General features: G+C 42.7%; 1 protein-coding gene across 1 annotated transcript in view; it reads left to right on the top strand.

The window, feature by feature from the left end:
* Positions 1 to 7,755, top strand: part of ALG14 (ALG14 UDP-N-acetylglucosaminyltransferase subunit) — a 208,027-nt gene extending 200,272 nt beyond the window's left edge. The window contains exon 4 of the mRNA XM_069231486.1: positions 7,302 to 7,755. Within this exon, the coding sequence (XP_069087587.1) occupies positions 7,302 to 7,532 (231 nt within the window). The 3' untranslated portion in view covers positions 7,533 to 7,755. The remainder of the gene's footprint in view (positions 1 to 7,301) is intronic.
* Positions 7,756 to 15,451: the final 7,696 nt, after the last annotated feature.

Genomic DNA, 15,451 nt, shown 5'->3' with positions numbered 1-15,451 from the left:
AAAAAATAAAAATAATAAAAAAACACCTACCTCATTCGCCGTCGCCACCACCACGCCGCTTCCTTGCCTCCACTGCATCTGCAGGCACAAGCTCTCAGCCTGCCCTGCAGCCAATCCGAACACTGCTGTCATGCTGCTGGCAGCATGACAGCAGCATTCGGATTGGCCAGAGCGCCAATCCAGGGTGCTCCAACGCAGAGATGGAGTCTCTGCCTGTTGTCTCCTACCGACAACACAATGCCAGGCTGGAGAGAGCATAGAGTGCACATGTGTGTCTGGCCGGCCCAAGACAGCCAGCCAAACATACATGCGACTGAGGTACTCGTCATAGCCTATGACCCCACCCCTTTTACAATAAAACGATAATAAATGTGGTTTATTATTGTTTAATTGCAAATGTTTTGCACCTCCTGCTGCTGGCAGGGATGCGACGCTCCCCTGCCATAGCAGAGGAACCGCAACTGGCAAAATGTAAGTAGACAAAAAGGCCTTATTTGAAAAAACTGCTCCTAGACCAAGATTTGTAAGACTCAATATTCGTGTGCATAATGGCACGAGAAACCAGTATTATTGTACCTTTTGTTTAAGTAAAACAAAATAAAGAGCTGTTGCATAAAAAGGTAGAACTCTTCAAGGAGCATCCTCACCTACACACACAGAAGTGCTTCCCTACCTGTTGTAAGGTTCTAAATTGGACTAGTGGGTTCCTTACCTATGTTGAGTACTCAGTACGAATTCCATGAGTAATACAAGGAAAGTCTTTTTTGTTAAAAATCAGGGGCAAAATATAAGGGTTGGACTACTATGTTAAATAATTCTGATATCCTGCCAGTGCCAAGTTAATGTTTAGGAAAACCACTTGAAATCGGGCGCATAAGGGACAAGCTAAGAACTTTAAGCTTAAAGAAACTGAGTTGCCACATCCACAGTCCTTCAGGCAAAAAGACGTCTATGATCATGTGAAGAACTGGATCTGAACATGAAAGGAAGCAGACGTCTTCAACAGAGGACGGTCGGCAGGGGCGAATGCTAAAACGTCAACTATTAGTCTAAAAATGGCATTGCTAATGTATAGCAAATTAAAGGACAGCTTGCCGGATATATACAGGATAAAGAGTTTTTTTTTTTCTATTTAGGAATAAAACAAGAAGGGGGCAACATGTGGTGAACGTTGACAACGTGAGATAAAACGGATTCAGTGTGTAAACAGTATCACCAAGCAGAATTCAATATACCTGTTAGATGTCGTGTTTTTGTAATGTTTGCTCCCATGGCTTTTATTGTTGTTCAATGAACGATTGAGCTCCTGCCAATTTGTTGAAGACCATAAAAAGTAGTCAGATTGTGCCTTTTCTTGCTGGCAAATAATCTCTCTGTTTAGAGTGGCGACAAAGGCTCTGATCTGTAAGCTTGGCTTGTCTGACTGACCACTGGAAACGTGGCACGGGTCACCAGTTTAGGTGGAGATGCGAGAAAGCTTCTGGGCAGGAAACAATGATTGCAGTGGGTTCCTCACTGCCCTCAACGTTCCAGTGGGCAGGCTGTGCCTAGCCCGGCCTCTCGTTTTGTATTATTAGGAGGTAAGCACTGACTTAGTTTATGTGCAAGCCACTGACGCAGATGCAGCATTCATATTTGCCCAGGTAGGTGTGTAATTATGCGAATGCACATCCAAAGCTTGGCACGTGCAGGGCCCACCGTACCTCTAACTTGTTCATATCCATCTTCTTTCAAGAAGAACTGTCTCCACTCGACCATAAGTATCTAAGAATGCTGCAACCTAAAGAGAAGGTAAAAGAAAACTGAAACAAGCCTAGTCAACAGCAATATTGGGCTTTTTGCTAAATGTTGTTTGGTAAAAGTTGAAAAAGATTAATCGCAATACAGGTTGCTACCTTGTAACAACCTAGTCACTAAAACAATAGGTGTAGTAACAACACATCCTTTATCTCCTCACATGGCACTTCAGGAAGGAACGTCATGGTAGAATTTCAGGAAGCGATGTCACATGACTTTTCCCATGATATCAGAGAAAGTAGTCATCTCATAATTACCTGTATTAGGTGTATGAATGTATGAATTAATTTGACAGAAAGATCGTAGCTCTGATACAAAGCGGATTGTCGTTTTTCAATTATATATTGCAGAGTGCGCTAGAAAAATATGCCAGTGGTGCAGCCATGATTTATGGTACCGGATCACAGTCTCATATACCTTGTATAATCTCACACACCCTGTGAATACGCTCATAACCATATGCCTAGAAAAAGGTAACCTGTCAAACACCATCTTTTATGCTAGGGTACATCCTTCTGTGCTTATGTCTAGCTTCAAGGTACAGCCTCAAAGCCTAGATAGCCTTAAATTCACAACACACTGGTAGAACAGTTGAGTAAGTCAACTGCTCGCCTTTGAGTTGTGATCTTCAGGTTACAAGTTCAGATGCCAACAAAACCAACTTAGCCTTCCATCCTTCGATATGAGTAAACGGAGTACCATAGCATTGGGTAATAGTAACAGCTGTTGTCACCAGCACTTTCAAGTGCGTGCGGTACAAAGTGCTACCTAAAACATTATCATGATCATATTGAGCGCAGTTATAAGTCATTTGATTATCTATTAATTTTGTTATTATTAATGTTGCTGTTTTTGCTATTATTACTACTGGTATGGTGGGAGAACCAGGTTTGTGTGCCCAGTAACCCTCACGTATTTTCAAGCACAGTGTTGTATGTTCATACTCAGCCTAGCATAATCAAGTATAGACCTGTAGGCCTAATTAGTTCCACATTCCAAATACGTCGTCCCAGATCTAAATACCGACTCACTTCCCTAGGTACACCCTCATACGCCCTACCGCTGCTTCAGCTGCAGTGCTGGTCTCATGTGCCAATCCAGCCTCATGGGCCCAGTTACATCCCTGCATGCCTGAAACAGAGTTATTGCCTAAATAAAAGTTCCTGTCCCCGGGTACTGCCTCAGGAGCACTGTCACAGACCCATAACAAAGCCATAGATTAATTTGCCCATTCCCAATGTGATTTACCAAGCCCAATCTCATAAACTCAATCAAAAAGCCACGGGCCTAGACACTGTGCCTGTAATGTTAATGTTAATTTTATAGAGCGTGCAAATTCCCAAGGGTGTCTTGGTGATAGGGAATCGCAGAGCTTACAGTGTGTATAAGGAAGAAGAAAATGAACTAGGACTGAGTAGTAAAAAGCCAAGTCTTAAGGTATTTTCAGAACCTAAGTAGGGTGGTTTGAGATTCAGGGTACAGAGGGAGGCTATCGCAGAGTTTGACAGTACTGCCTATGAAACTCCTGCCTCCACATCTCGCCAACTTGCACCCAGAGCATAGTGCTCTTGTAGGACTAGACCACTGAAAGTTATTTTTAAGGTATTCAGGTTCAAAGCCATGTAGAGCCTTGTGGGTGATACATAAGACCTTGAAAGTGATGTGTTCTTTGGTAGGAAGGCATTGAAATTTGTGAATAGCCTGGGAAGCTGACTGAAACTTTGGAATCTTAAGCAGCAGCTGAGTAGCTGCATTCTGCAATGGCTGCAATTTCCTTAGCAGTCTTTGTTGCATATTAAGGTAAAGAGCTTTGCAGCATCCGTTTTTTTTAATAAGACTAATGAGCACCATTGTTTTAAGTTCAAGGGATATAAAAGAGAGTATGTTTTTGATTGTTCTTAAAGTATTAAAGGCAAGTGAGCGCATTCACTTTTGCTTCAAAAGTCAGCTTTTTATGTTGAACAGGACACCCAAGTTTCTGACCTTTTTTCACCAGAATCGAGAGGGTCCCCAAGCTCTGTGGTCAACAAATAGTTGACCAAAATGTAGGCTTGTTACCAAAAAGAGGTAATACATATATATCTGTCCATCTGTGGACCTCAGTCTTGCCCCAGATTATTTTTAAACAACTTTGTTTCATCCATCTTCCAACCTCGTCCATACATTTGTGAAATCTCACTTCTGTTTCAGGCATGTTACTGGAAATAAAGACAATGATTTGTGTGTCATCGTCATATGACACTGGGGAAAAACCAAAATAGCTAATCAAACGAGCCAGAGGTGTGACATAAATGTTAAAGAGTGTTGGGCTTAAGGATGACCTCTGTGGTACCCCACATGGTAGCTGGTAAGGGGTGGAAACAAACCCATTCAAGGAAACAGACTGTTCTCAGTCGAAAAGGAATTATATAAGGGTTACCAGTGCCACACCTCTTATGCCTGTGCCAAATAGGCTGCTGAGCTTATGGGTGCCCGTATTGAATGCCACTGATAGGTCAAGAAGGATCAGGGCAGCGTTCCCTCCCTTATCAATGCAGGTTCTTACTTCTTCTGAGGCGACGATCAGAGCGTGCTCCGTACTATGCCCACTTCTGAAACCAAACTGGGTGTAGTCTAGAAAGTGGTTATGTTCCAAGAAGGAGCTGATTTCCCTATTTGTTGCCTACTCCACCACTTTGGCTGGGAAATGAAGGCAGGATATTGGACACATATGTAATGTAAAATATGCTTGGACATATCCTCCTCTCCTAAGGCAAAGCATCACATGTCCAGGCATAGCATCATATGCAAAGTCCCAGTCTTGAATGCCCACATTTAACTTCACGTGTCCGGTAACAGCCTTGTATGCCATGCCACAGCCTTCTGTGCTCTGCCACGGCTTCTTTGCGCTGCCACAGCCTCCTAGGTTAGGGCCCAATCCTGGAAGCTAAGGTATAGCTTTACATGCCAAGTGAAAACCCAAGTAAAACCTCCTATTGTGCACGCAACCTCATATGTGACAGCACTGACTCGAATGCTGAGATGTAGCCTTATATTTTCTGTGAAGCCTTATATTCCGCAGTAGAGCATCATGTGCTCGGTTTGCCCTCTTATGTCCAAGTACAGTCTCGTGAGCGGAGGCAAAATCTTGTATTCTGATGTACAGCCCCAAGTACTCAAGTACAAATACATATATATATCTGTCCAGCTGTGTACACTGAGGTGCAGTCTTATAAGGCCAAAAAAAGGAGCCTCGCAGGCCAAGATACAGCCTGAGATGCCCAAATATGGCTTTAAGTACAACCTTCTATGTCAAGAGGCTCCTTTGCCCCGCTGCTAGGACTGCGGAGAGGTTCCAGAAGGAAACTCCAGTCTTCGGAAGAATATGGATTCCCTTCCACTGGCATCTCATCCATGCGCACTCCTTGTGGTGTGGGAGGTCCAAGGTTTCCCTGAGAGAGCTGTACAAACAGGTGGCACCCCGGTCTCCTGGCAAGGATGCCAGCAGTATCACATGGGTGACACAGGCGGTGGAGCAGCTGCCCTCTGCCTTTTTCATTTTATCCCACCCTACCCAAAGTGCAAAACGATGCAGATGGAGAGAAGAGATCCTGCGCCCTGTCAGTGCACAGGCAACACAGCATTGACTTGGAGATGGCTTCTGTGCCTAGGAATTACAGAGCGCAGGAACAGTCGTAAAAAAAACAGATCTCAGATGGCCTGTTTACTTCGTTCTCTGTCACTTTACCTGCAGTAACCTGCAGTTACTTGTTCCAGAATGTCCATGAGTAGCTGTGGGACTGCCTGATGCTTATACAAGGGTTGTAGTTGCAATCCATAAACCAGTGCTTAATTTGTAAATAAAAACGTGCTGGTGCTCAAAGCCCTCCTCTTAAACCCGCGGCTGCTGCAATTATATGTGGGAACACGGAATACTGAGGCGGCGTAATCCTGAAGCCATCTCGGGCCTCTTCAATCCATATAAAGCCACTCTCTACCCCTTCAGCTCACTCTTGCAGCTTTCTACTTTCTCCCTTTGTGACGCTTTTTCGTTTTCCCCTTTCTCCGTCTTTCCCATATATGTCTTTTGCTCACAGCAAATGCTTGAGGCAGAAAAATAAGCCCCGGCCCTCAAAAATAAGGGCCGGAGCTCAGCACCGGAAACAACAAGCACAAATTAAGCACTGCCATAAACTATAGACCTCTTTGTAGCCTTCGTTTACTAAATATCCAATAATTTAGAATAAAAAAGCATGCCAATGACAGCATGGCTACATTGGTTATGGTTCCACTGTACCTCATTTTGCTTCAGTATAAAATGCGCTCGCATCTAGCACTGACATTCATTCACCAAAATGACATCACATATTCTTTGGCCCTAATAAAATTGTTGGGTTGACCCTTTGTCCCACCCCTCAAAAGTGACTCATTTGTATCTAAGTGGCGAGCAAACTGCAAGGATGAGACAAGCAGAAAGTAAAGCCCGTACCGAGAACCCTGATTTCTGTCCCTATGACAAGCTTCATGACCCCTAAGAGCAGAGGTAGCAAGGAAAGTGCAGGGATAGCTGCTGCGGTCCATGGCTAGTTGAAGGCCATGATATTTAGTATCAGAGTATGGCTAACTTAGGAAGTGCATCAGAGGACACTGAGTTAACAGATGCCCAGCTGATATAAACTGGAGTGCCCCTCTTGCAGTTATGATTGCACCTATTATGTAATTAGCACATTATAGCCAATTGTGGGGCCTATTCCAGTTGTTAAGGGACCTGAACCCAAGTGATTGTCTTGAGACACAGGCAAGAGCCAATAACGAGGATGAGGGTCTTTACAAACGGGTCATGTTATAAGAACATTCCACCCACTGTGAATAAAATGTTCTAAATTAAAAAGGGAGAAACAGAAAGACAAACATGTAAATATTGGAGCAGCAGTCCTTTAATGGCCACTATTGGCCCTCAACATCTGCATTGTCTTCTCTGGAGTCTTCAACATTCGAGTGTTCTGTTTTATGTTGTTTTGCCTTTGTACAGCGCCAGCTACATGAACTTAGACATCACATGGAAAGTTTTCTGTAAAATATTTGTTCCTTAGAGGTCAGGTTTTAAGGATGTGCTCATAAAAAGCCATTTTTTCAACTGCACTGAGATCCAGATATGGGTAGAAATCAACATGGATTAAAGTAAACTGTCCTTTACATGGGAAGAATTACAGTAAAGTTCATAAACCAACATTACACACCACAGGCCAACCCACCCCTCGCTGCTAAGCAGCTGGCCCCATAACTAGTGGTGTCCATGAGCCTGGCTTTAAGTAAGGCTGGTGGCCACAGAGGAGAACTCCAGCCAATGACGTGACCACGTTAAAAGGCCAACTGTTTCTCATAGTGAGCTACACAAAAGCGTGTCACATAACTTAGTACAAACTAACTTAATATTTTAGTGCAACGAATTTAATTTTCTTTAAAATAAGTGCGAAGTACAATATGTGTATCCGTCTTATTTTAACACTTTTTTTTTTTTTTAGGTGCTGTGCAACGGCCCTGGAACATGTGTTCCCGTCTGTATGTCTGCTCTTCTTCTTGGGATGCTAGGGCTGAAAAAAGTAGTCATCGTTTACGTGGAGAGCATCTGCCGAGTGGAGACCTTATCCCTGTCAGGGAAGATACTGTATCACTTCTCGGATTACTTCATTGTACAGTGGTCTTCTCTGAAGGCCAGGTACCCAAAAGCTGTGTATCTTGGCCGAGTAGTCTGAGCATAAAATAGGACATTTCCGCAAACCCGTCAGGCGCACAAAGAATTTACAGAGAACTGGCACAATAAAAATGGCATGTGGGATATACATTTGTGATCACGTGTGTCAAGCTAAAGAGAAGAACAGAGAGAATAAATACAAAATACAGATTAACGTCAGTGGACCAAAACGTACAATGTCGGCGATTCCTTCCTTTAAATAAAGGTGCACTTGTTACAACAAATCCCATTTCCATTACATAGTTTGGTATTTTTTGCTACCTCTTTACCTTTATTAACAACTATATGTGCCCTTACCACATGGAGTTGTCCATCTCTCATTTTGGCTGCTATTGTGATAAAGTTGCAGTAGGTATTTGCACTTTTTCTGGGGTGTTGGAAAAATATGCCCAAATATTGTACTATTCAGTGTAACTTTATTGCCATTGTCAAACCTTATTCAACATTGTAGGTATTATGTACAACCATGTTTAGCAATATTTTCCGTTTGTAGTAGAACCGGGTGAAATTTCCGTTACGCTCTTGTAATTCTTAGAAATTTAGTGTATAACACCTGTTATGTGAAATTCCCGAAATTTCATAAGTGTGCTGTTTGCGCAACATTTTACTATGTGAGCACGGAAACAATACGAATGCTAATGTTCATTCAGGCTGTCACTAGTGTTTTTGTGCTACTTTGTTAACAGGAAATGTCAGTTTAGCATTAACAAAAACAATGATTTTGGGGGAAATTACATCAAATTTTCACACCCCTACAGTTGCACTAATACAATTTTACTATGTTGTCCATGCGTAACTTAGTAGTCAACCAGTTGTAGGTGTTTTCATGCAGCTGAGCTTTTCCCACGGACTTTACTAGTTGGCCCACCCCGCTATGATCCATAAACCATCCAAACTTCCCTGAAAACTACGTGGTGCAAATCTGTGTACATCCTTCATCGTGATAATGTTTTCAGAGCAAAGTGAGAAACGCACATTCGAGCGTAATTGGAATTGTCAGATTAAAAAAAACCTACATTTCAAGCGCAATTGGTCACTGTCAATTGAGTCATAAATGTTACAATTTTTTTTAATTGTTTACTCTTTTCCACTCCTATCTTTTTGTAAATACATTTAAATTTTAACCCCTCCCCCAAAATGACTCCGTGCCGCTGTAATGTCAAAAAACCTGCCTGAGAATCCTGTGGGATTTGAATGAACCGTAACATTTCCATGAAGGAAAAATGTAGTATTCTTCTGAATGCCAAAAAAGCAAGTTCTTGTTCTGCCTCAACAGACTGCACTGTATTTTCTGAATGCTGGTAGTGTATCCCCCAGTGAATGTCAGGAGTATAATGGAAATGGTTGTATGAAGCTGGCAGCGAGTCACTTTGAAGGCCACAATGGGCCAGCAGTCAAACCCCAAAAGAAACCAATTATCCATGGCCTGAATAAGATGTGCTTTTTCCATCTGGCTTGTGAACCTTGGCAGCGCCGTTCTAAGTACAGAGTATTAAAGTGGTTTAACAATTGCTGTGCGGTGGTTGAAAAAACCCGAATATAATGCACCTTGCAACCCTACAAATATTCCCGCGACAAGAAAACTATTTGATGCTAATGTAAGGGATGTGGAAAATTCTTAAAGTTCTTTTTTTGCCAATTAAGGTACTCATTCTGACTCGCCCACAAATCCCAAATTAGGTTTTGCAGCAGTTAACACAATCTGTGCAGGATGACCGCAAACAATTTGACAGGTAAAAACTGGCAACATTCTTGCAAGCAGATAGCTAACATTATGAGATTGTGCGCCTCGGAGGGGTGACCTGATGCATTTTCATCCATTTTGAGAAGAACAAATCGGAGCTGAGCAGTAGTACTGCAAAATATCATACCAAAAATATCATACCACGTGGAATCACAAATTGCAGGTGTGCAATTACCCCTCATGTGTGGGTGTGTCTCGGAGTCAACACCATAGAGAGTACGTTATTTTTCTTTAGGTCAGGCGTTAAAATATGTATAATGTATGTACATGTAGAGGCTTACAGCCACCTTTCTTCATCCTTTGGTCTGTTGTTGTCATTCCTATTTCGCTTCCGCCCACTACAGCATATAGCATGGGGCAGTAATTCATCGTACTTAAAATCCAGTGGTTGGCTTCACCTTAAGTGACTACATTTTACTGTCTCACAAGGAGCACATTGCACACAGGGTAGTTCCTTTCAGTGTCGGTGTTTTTGTTTTTTCTTTATGATTTACTTGAATGCTGCCTTTGCATTTAGAACCTGATGTGATGACAACGCTTCTGATGCATATCCCAACTCTTGCCACTGCTGTTTTAAATTCCATTTAGTTTTTTTTTTTGCTTTACTGACTTTTGCTGTTTCATAGGATACCGGATTGTGTCATTTGAAACTGACCTGCATGAAGTTACCTGCTTTTTATTTTCATATTTACCTTCTTTCTTGTTTCACCATTTTTTGTCTTTTTTTTGCTTTTTCTTTCCTTTTCTTAATTTCTAGAGGCTTGCAGCCAATGCCAGGCTGACTTTCTTTTAAGTAGTTCGTTTCAATGCCAGGGAGTACTCTGGTAATGTAATGACCAAAAAATGTTTTGCCTTTAGTAAACTATTTATTTTTACATTGATGAAGGCCCAGCATGTACTTCCAAACAAAACCATGGAAAAACAAGAATTGCCAAAAGGCTGGCAGCCAGTGCTAGACCTATAACCTTTGCCAATGCTTTTTTAAATTGCGGGTTGAAAAATCCTGAAAACAAGTTTTGCATGAACCAATCTTCCCTGCTAAAGAATTCTTCTACAAAAACCGTATTTGTCAAGACATGCCACCCTCAGATAAAGTTTTGCGAAGATGACAAATTATGAAACTCCTTGGCGTTGCAAAGCTTGTAGCCTTAGCAAAACTAACTCTGTGAGAATAATAGATTTACACACTGCTTGTTCATATTTTGATGAGTGGATTCTTTCCCTACCATCTCCATATTTCGATACAAGAAAAATGAAAGCAAAAAATCCTATGTGTCCAAATGTTTCCTCAATTTGAGAAAAGTGTTTGGCGTTTTAAACTGGCAGTGCAATTGTTTTAATTATTGTTTTTTTAACAATGAAACAGCAGTGCAGTGCAGCCCTTGTTCATGCATTTTATGTGGGAGTTTACCAGAAAATACTTAAAAAATTTGAAGCAAACTGTAGCACTCTCCCCAGCCCAAGAGCATGTAACAGAATATGCCACACACGGAGCTCTAGATTAAAAGTCTCTATTCCTTGGCATACAATCACACAGTATTCACTGGTTATGTCATAACTGTTAATAATCACATCTTAACACCTCCCAGCAAATTATGCGATCTCTCCCTTAAGTCCGCCCAGAACCACAAGTGTCCTAGCACACCTAGTCTCATGACACTACATCTCCCCACTTGTTAAAAATGTACTAACACATCTCTTCAATAAGTCATCGAGGCGCTGGCACTAGTCGGCCAGATCGAGTGGTATGAGGTAGTTGAGATGCACTCTGGTCGTGCACCAATGGCACAGGTTCTGATGCTTGATCTGGACTGTTAGGCGGAATCACGTCATCCAAATTTGCAGGAGCTGGTGAATGTCGAGGTAGATTATTAAAATGTGACGAGTCCCATGTGATGGACTTTCTGGGACTGTGTGCTGTCACCATGTGTCCTTTGCATGCCACCACCCTCAGAGGATCGACAGCGAATGGAGCATCTGTTTTCTGGTTTTGTTTCTGCTTGACCTGGACCCAGTCAGTCATCTTCATCGAAGACTGTTTCCTGAGCTAATTGACGCTGATCAGTATATGTTTTACTCTTCGACTTTCGAGAAGTGTCGAGGGCACAAACCTTCTCAAAATCTGAGAATCGTTCACTGTCCACTGTGGCAATTTGATGCTGATGCCTCTCCCAAATAGCAAGGTAGCATTGTTCTCACCTGTTGTGGAGTGAGGAGTTGAGTAATAAGCATGGAGGGCTTGACAAAGGGCTTGACTCAGCTCGAGTCCTTCTATCGATACCTGTTGAATGACCTTCTTGAGAGTGCCCAAGAATCGTTAAACAACACCATTGGCTTGGGGCCACAGAGGTGTCCTCTTTTGATACTTGAGATTCAGTTTGACTAGAAACTCATTGAATTCTCAGCTATTGAATGGCGGGCCACTGTCAGATTTGAAAATTTGGTGGGGATAACCCACGCTGCAAAGATGTCACCCAGCCGCTTGAAGACCTAATTATGGGTGATTGATGACAATTCCTCCACTTAAGGAAAGTGTGAATACTCATCAATGACTACCACAAGATGATGTCCTTTTCCTAAGGGCCTGTGCCAGTGCACTGGAATCGACTGAAGTCGGACCGAAGGATGAGTCCCCCAGGGGGACTCATAAGAACCCAATGCTCGTAGGTACGACGGAACGTGCTTACATCATCGGGAATCCCTGGGACGATGGAAAAGCCGGAAGAAGAGAGGCGAGGTGGTTCATTGTGGAAGCAGAGGAGCGCCAGCACGAGAACGGACACGGATGGAAGGCGGGAGGAGGAGAGGACGAGAAAGGAAGGAAGAAGGCGAGCTGAGATCCGGAAGGAGCACCAAAGAGCCCAGAAACAGCAGCAGAGGACGGAGGGAGTGGAAAAGCCAGCCACGTCCCCAAAGGGACGTTGCTCTTTCAGGCACGGGACCGCTTATGCAGTCCGTTTGCAACTTTGGTGGGGAAGGTTGGGAGGGAGCGGGGAGGAGGGCTGGGCACCACAGAGCACTGCACCTAAAATATAACAGGGCAAAAGCCCTAGTGGGAAACCACACTAGAACAAGAGCACCTCTTTTGAGCACTGGATTTTTGTGTCACTTATTTTTCTTCCTTATAAAACATTAACACAGAATAAAAAGAAAGGAAAAATACCCTAGAAAACTAAAGTGTTTAAAATAAAACAGTAAAGATATGGAAGCAGAGGGACGGGGCTCTTTCAGCTTCTTGGGCAACACTATTTTTACTCGAGTGGGGCACAGATAAGGACTTTCTTCCTGTCTCCCCCCCCTTCACAATACTCACAGCCCAATCTGAGTGCACAAAAGTAATAATACTAAAACAGAAGGTGATAATAAAAAGAAGGAACCCTTACATGATAGAGGCTTCTTGTTTTGTTTTCTCCCCTTCTCTCGCTGGCTACGTGGGAGTAGAACAAAGAAGAATCCTTGAAGACCTGTGGAAACAAACGGGAAAGAGATCACCTGGGGAAGAAAACTAGAGACATGAAAAATCATATCCTCATAGAAGACTCTGAGAAATCACTAGAACTCATTTGAAAAATAAAGGAAGTCTGTTCAAACAGTTCCTAGGGTAAACCTCTTTATATACAGAATAGAATTACTAAAGACCTCCCTGGATCAGTACTATTCCTGTGACAGGGCCCAAAGAAATCAATTGCAACCCTTTCCCAAGCCTGTGTAGGAAAGTCAGACATTGTCACTGGGTGTTGCTTTACCTTAGGGGAAAGGCAGTTGCTCATCTAGGTGTGGGACTCACACTGTCTCTTAGGGCTGTATTGGTGGCCACAATCCCACGATGTCCTTCATGAGCTAGTTCAATGACTTGCTGCTGTCTTAGGCTCTCAGGTTTGATTATTCTTGAGCCTCTTAAAACAATACTTTCTTTGGTCACAGACAGTGTGTTTTGTAAATTTTTGAATTTCTGAAACTCAAGTCGTCAGCAAGAGGTCAAACACTCCTCTTCCACAGTGGAGTTGAAATGCTGTCTTTGAGAATGATCATGTTCTTATGGGCATTTGTGACAGCAATAATTTGTTCGGTTGATAAGGCTGCTTGCATGCTGGACATCACAAAGAAATTAATGTCCTCTTCAGCTGTTTTAGGTGTCAACCTGTGTGTAGAGTACTGGTGAAAAAATAATCAGCAGGGTTCTGATCTTTACCCTGCTTGTGCACAGTCACATAGTCATACTCTTGCAGTCACAACCCCCAACTCTCAATGCAAGGGGGCATCTTGCCTTTTGGGTGCTCAAAAATAGAATAGCTCTTGGTGGTCAGCGATGACAGTGAAACTTTTGCGGTATAGAAACACATAAAAATGTTTGCAGGCCCACACTACAGCCTGACTCTCCTTCTCTAGCTGGGAATAGTTACTCTCTGTGTCAGATAGACCTCTACAAGCATAGTCCACAATGCGATTCTGAGCATTTGGATGATCATTATGTTAAGCAGGGATTGCCCCAGGGCCCCTGCGCTCGCATTCATGAAAGTACTTTGAGCAGTAACTGGCCATGCCCTAAAAGGATTGCAGCATGGTGACATCTTGTAGGGGGGGGGGGGACTTGGCTGACAATGCTTGAATTTTATCTGGGTCAGACGTCATTCCTTCATCAGAGAATATATTCTCAAAGAAGTTAAGCTTGTTTTTGTGACACACTTTGCTATGTTCAGAGTGAGACCGGCATCAGCGAGCAATTGGCACACTTGTGTAAGAGCTTTGTCGTGTACCTCTTGTCTTGCTCCAAACACCAGTATGTCATCACTGTAGTTAAAAGCATGCTTGACATGTTGAATTATTCAACATATAACATCCTGAAGTATTTCTGCAGCTGACAACACTCCAAAACTCAACCTTTTATTGTGAACAAATCAATATGAGTCAAAAGGTAGTCATGTACCTGTAGTTCTCGTCCAGCTTGAGTTGGTGGTATCCCTTGTTCAGGTCAAGGGGAGAGAAGGTTTTGGCACAGTTCTATTGCATGATCATGTCTGCTATGTGTGGATTAGGATGTCTTTCTCTCTCGATTGCTTTGTTGGCCTGGAGTTTATCAACACAGATGCACACTGCAACTCCACCACCCTTTTTTGGCACCACACCTATGGGCGAAACCAATGGGGTAGGACCAGTGGAGCGCTGAATGTTATCATGTTTCAACAACATTTTCAGTTCTTTTTCAACAGCCTCTTGCAAGTGGAAGGCAATCCTGTGGTGCTACTTGACAACAGGGCAAATGTCCTTGTTAATGTGAAGTCCCATTTTGATCATTTTGAATCTTCCTATGCCATGGAACAAATATAGAAACAGACTCACAATTTCGAACTGGGTGTGTAGATTGTAATTGAGAGATATCATTCCCATGTCAGCAGCAGTGTCAAAACTGAGCAGGCATGCACTGGAAGAAGTTCCTTGAAGTAGGTGAATTGGCACTTGCATGGACACTGCTTTGTATTGCATAGTTGCTGTGAATGGCTCTTAACTTTGCAAACGTTTGGAAGCAGCCCACTTGTATACCTTTGTGTTTGACGGGTTGAGGCATGGTACAGGAGACAGGTTATTAAACTTCTCGACTGTCAGACACCACACACCTAGTGCGACAGCCCCCTTCCTAGATTCTGACATACTACTCCGTATACAGAACTAAAACCACTTTTGAAAAGCTCCAACTTTACATGAAAATAAACATTTCGATATTTGTTTATTTTTTGCTTTGTGATCTATATAAAATATTTCATAATGTTAGTATTTGTTTGATATGTACATGTGACAAAAGCTGGGCACTGAGACCATAAGTTCTTCTCCAAGGAGACAACCAGAAAAAAGGTTGACTCCTTCCAGTGGGTACATGTCGTCCTATGCCTAAAAGTGTGAACTGGACGAATGGTGCCTTCAAGACTGAGACCCAAAAAGGAAGAAAAAGCTGATGAGGCACAACAAACCTCCCAGATAACTGAGATCTTCCTGAGATGGTCAGGGCTGGAGAGATGGCTGAGGAATCTCCCAGGAAGAGCAACCTGACAGAAGAACAAAAATGGCTGTGTCAAAAATATTAGCAAGTGGGCAATGAACACAATGAAAAATACTTTGAAATGGGTTGGAGCGCAACAAACTTCTGTTAGGAGTCTACTTACATGTCTTCCCAATTGAAA

Source organism: Pleurodeles waltl, chromosome 4_2 (genome assembly GCF_031143425.1).
Source record: "Pleurodeles waltl isolate 20211129_DDA chromosome 4_2, aPleWal1.hap1.20221129, whole genome shotgun sequence".
NCBI classification, from domain to species: domain Eukaryota; kingdom Metazoa; phylum Chordata; class Amphibia; order Caudata; family Salamandridae; genus Pleurodeles; species Pleurodeles waltl.
Note: the sequence above shows the minus strand (reverse complement) of the source record. Positions and strands in the feature narration are given on the sequence as shown.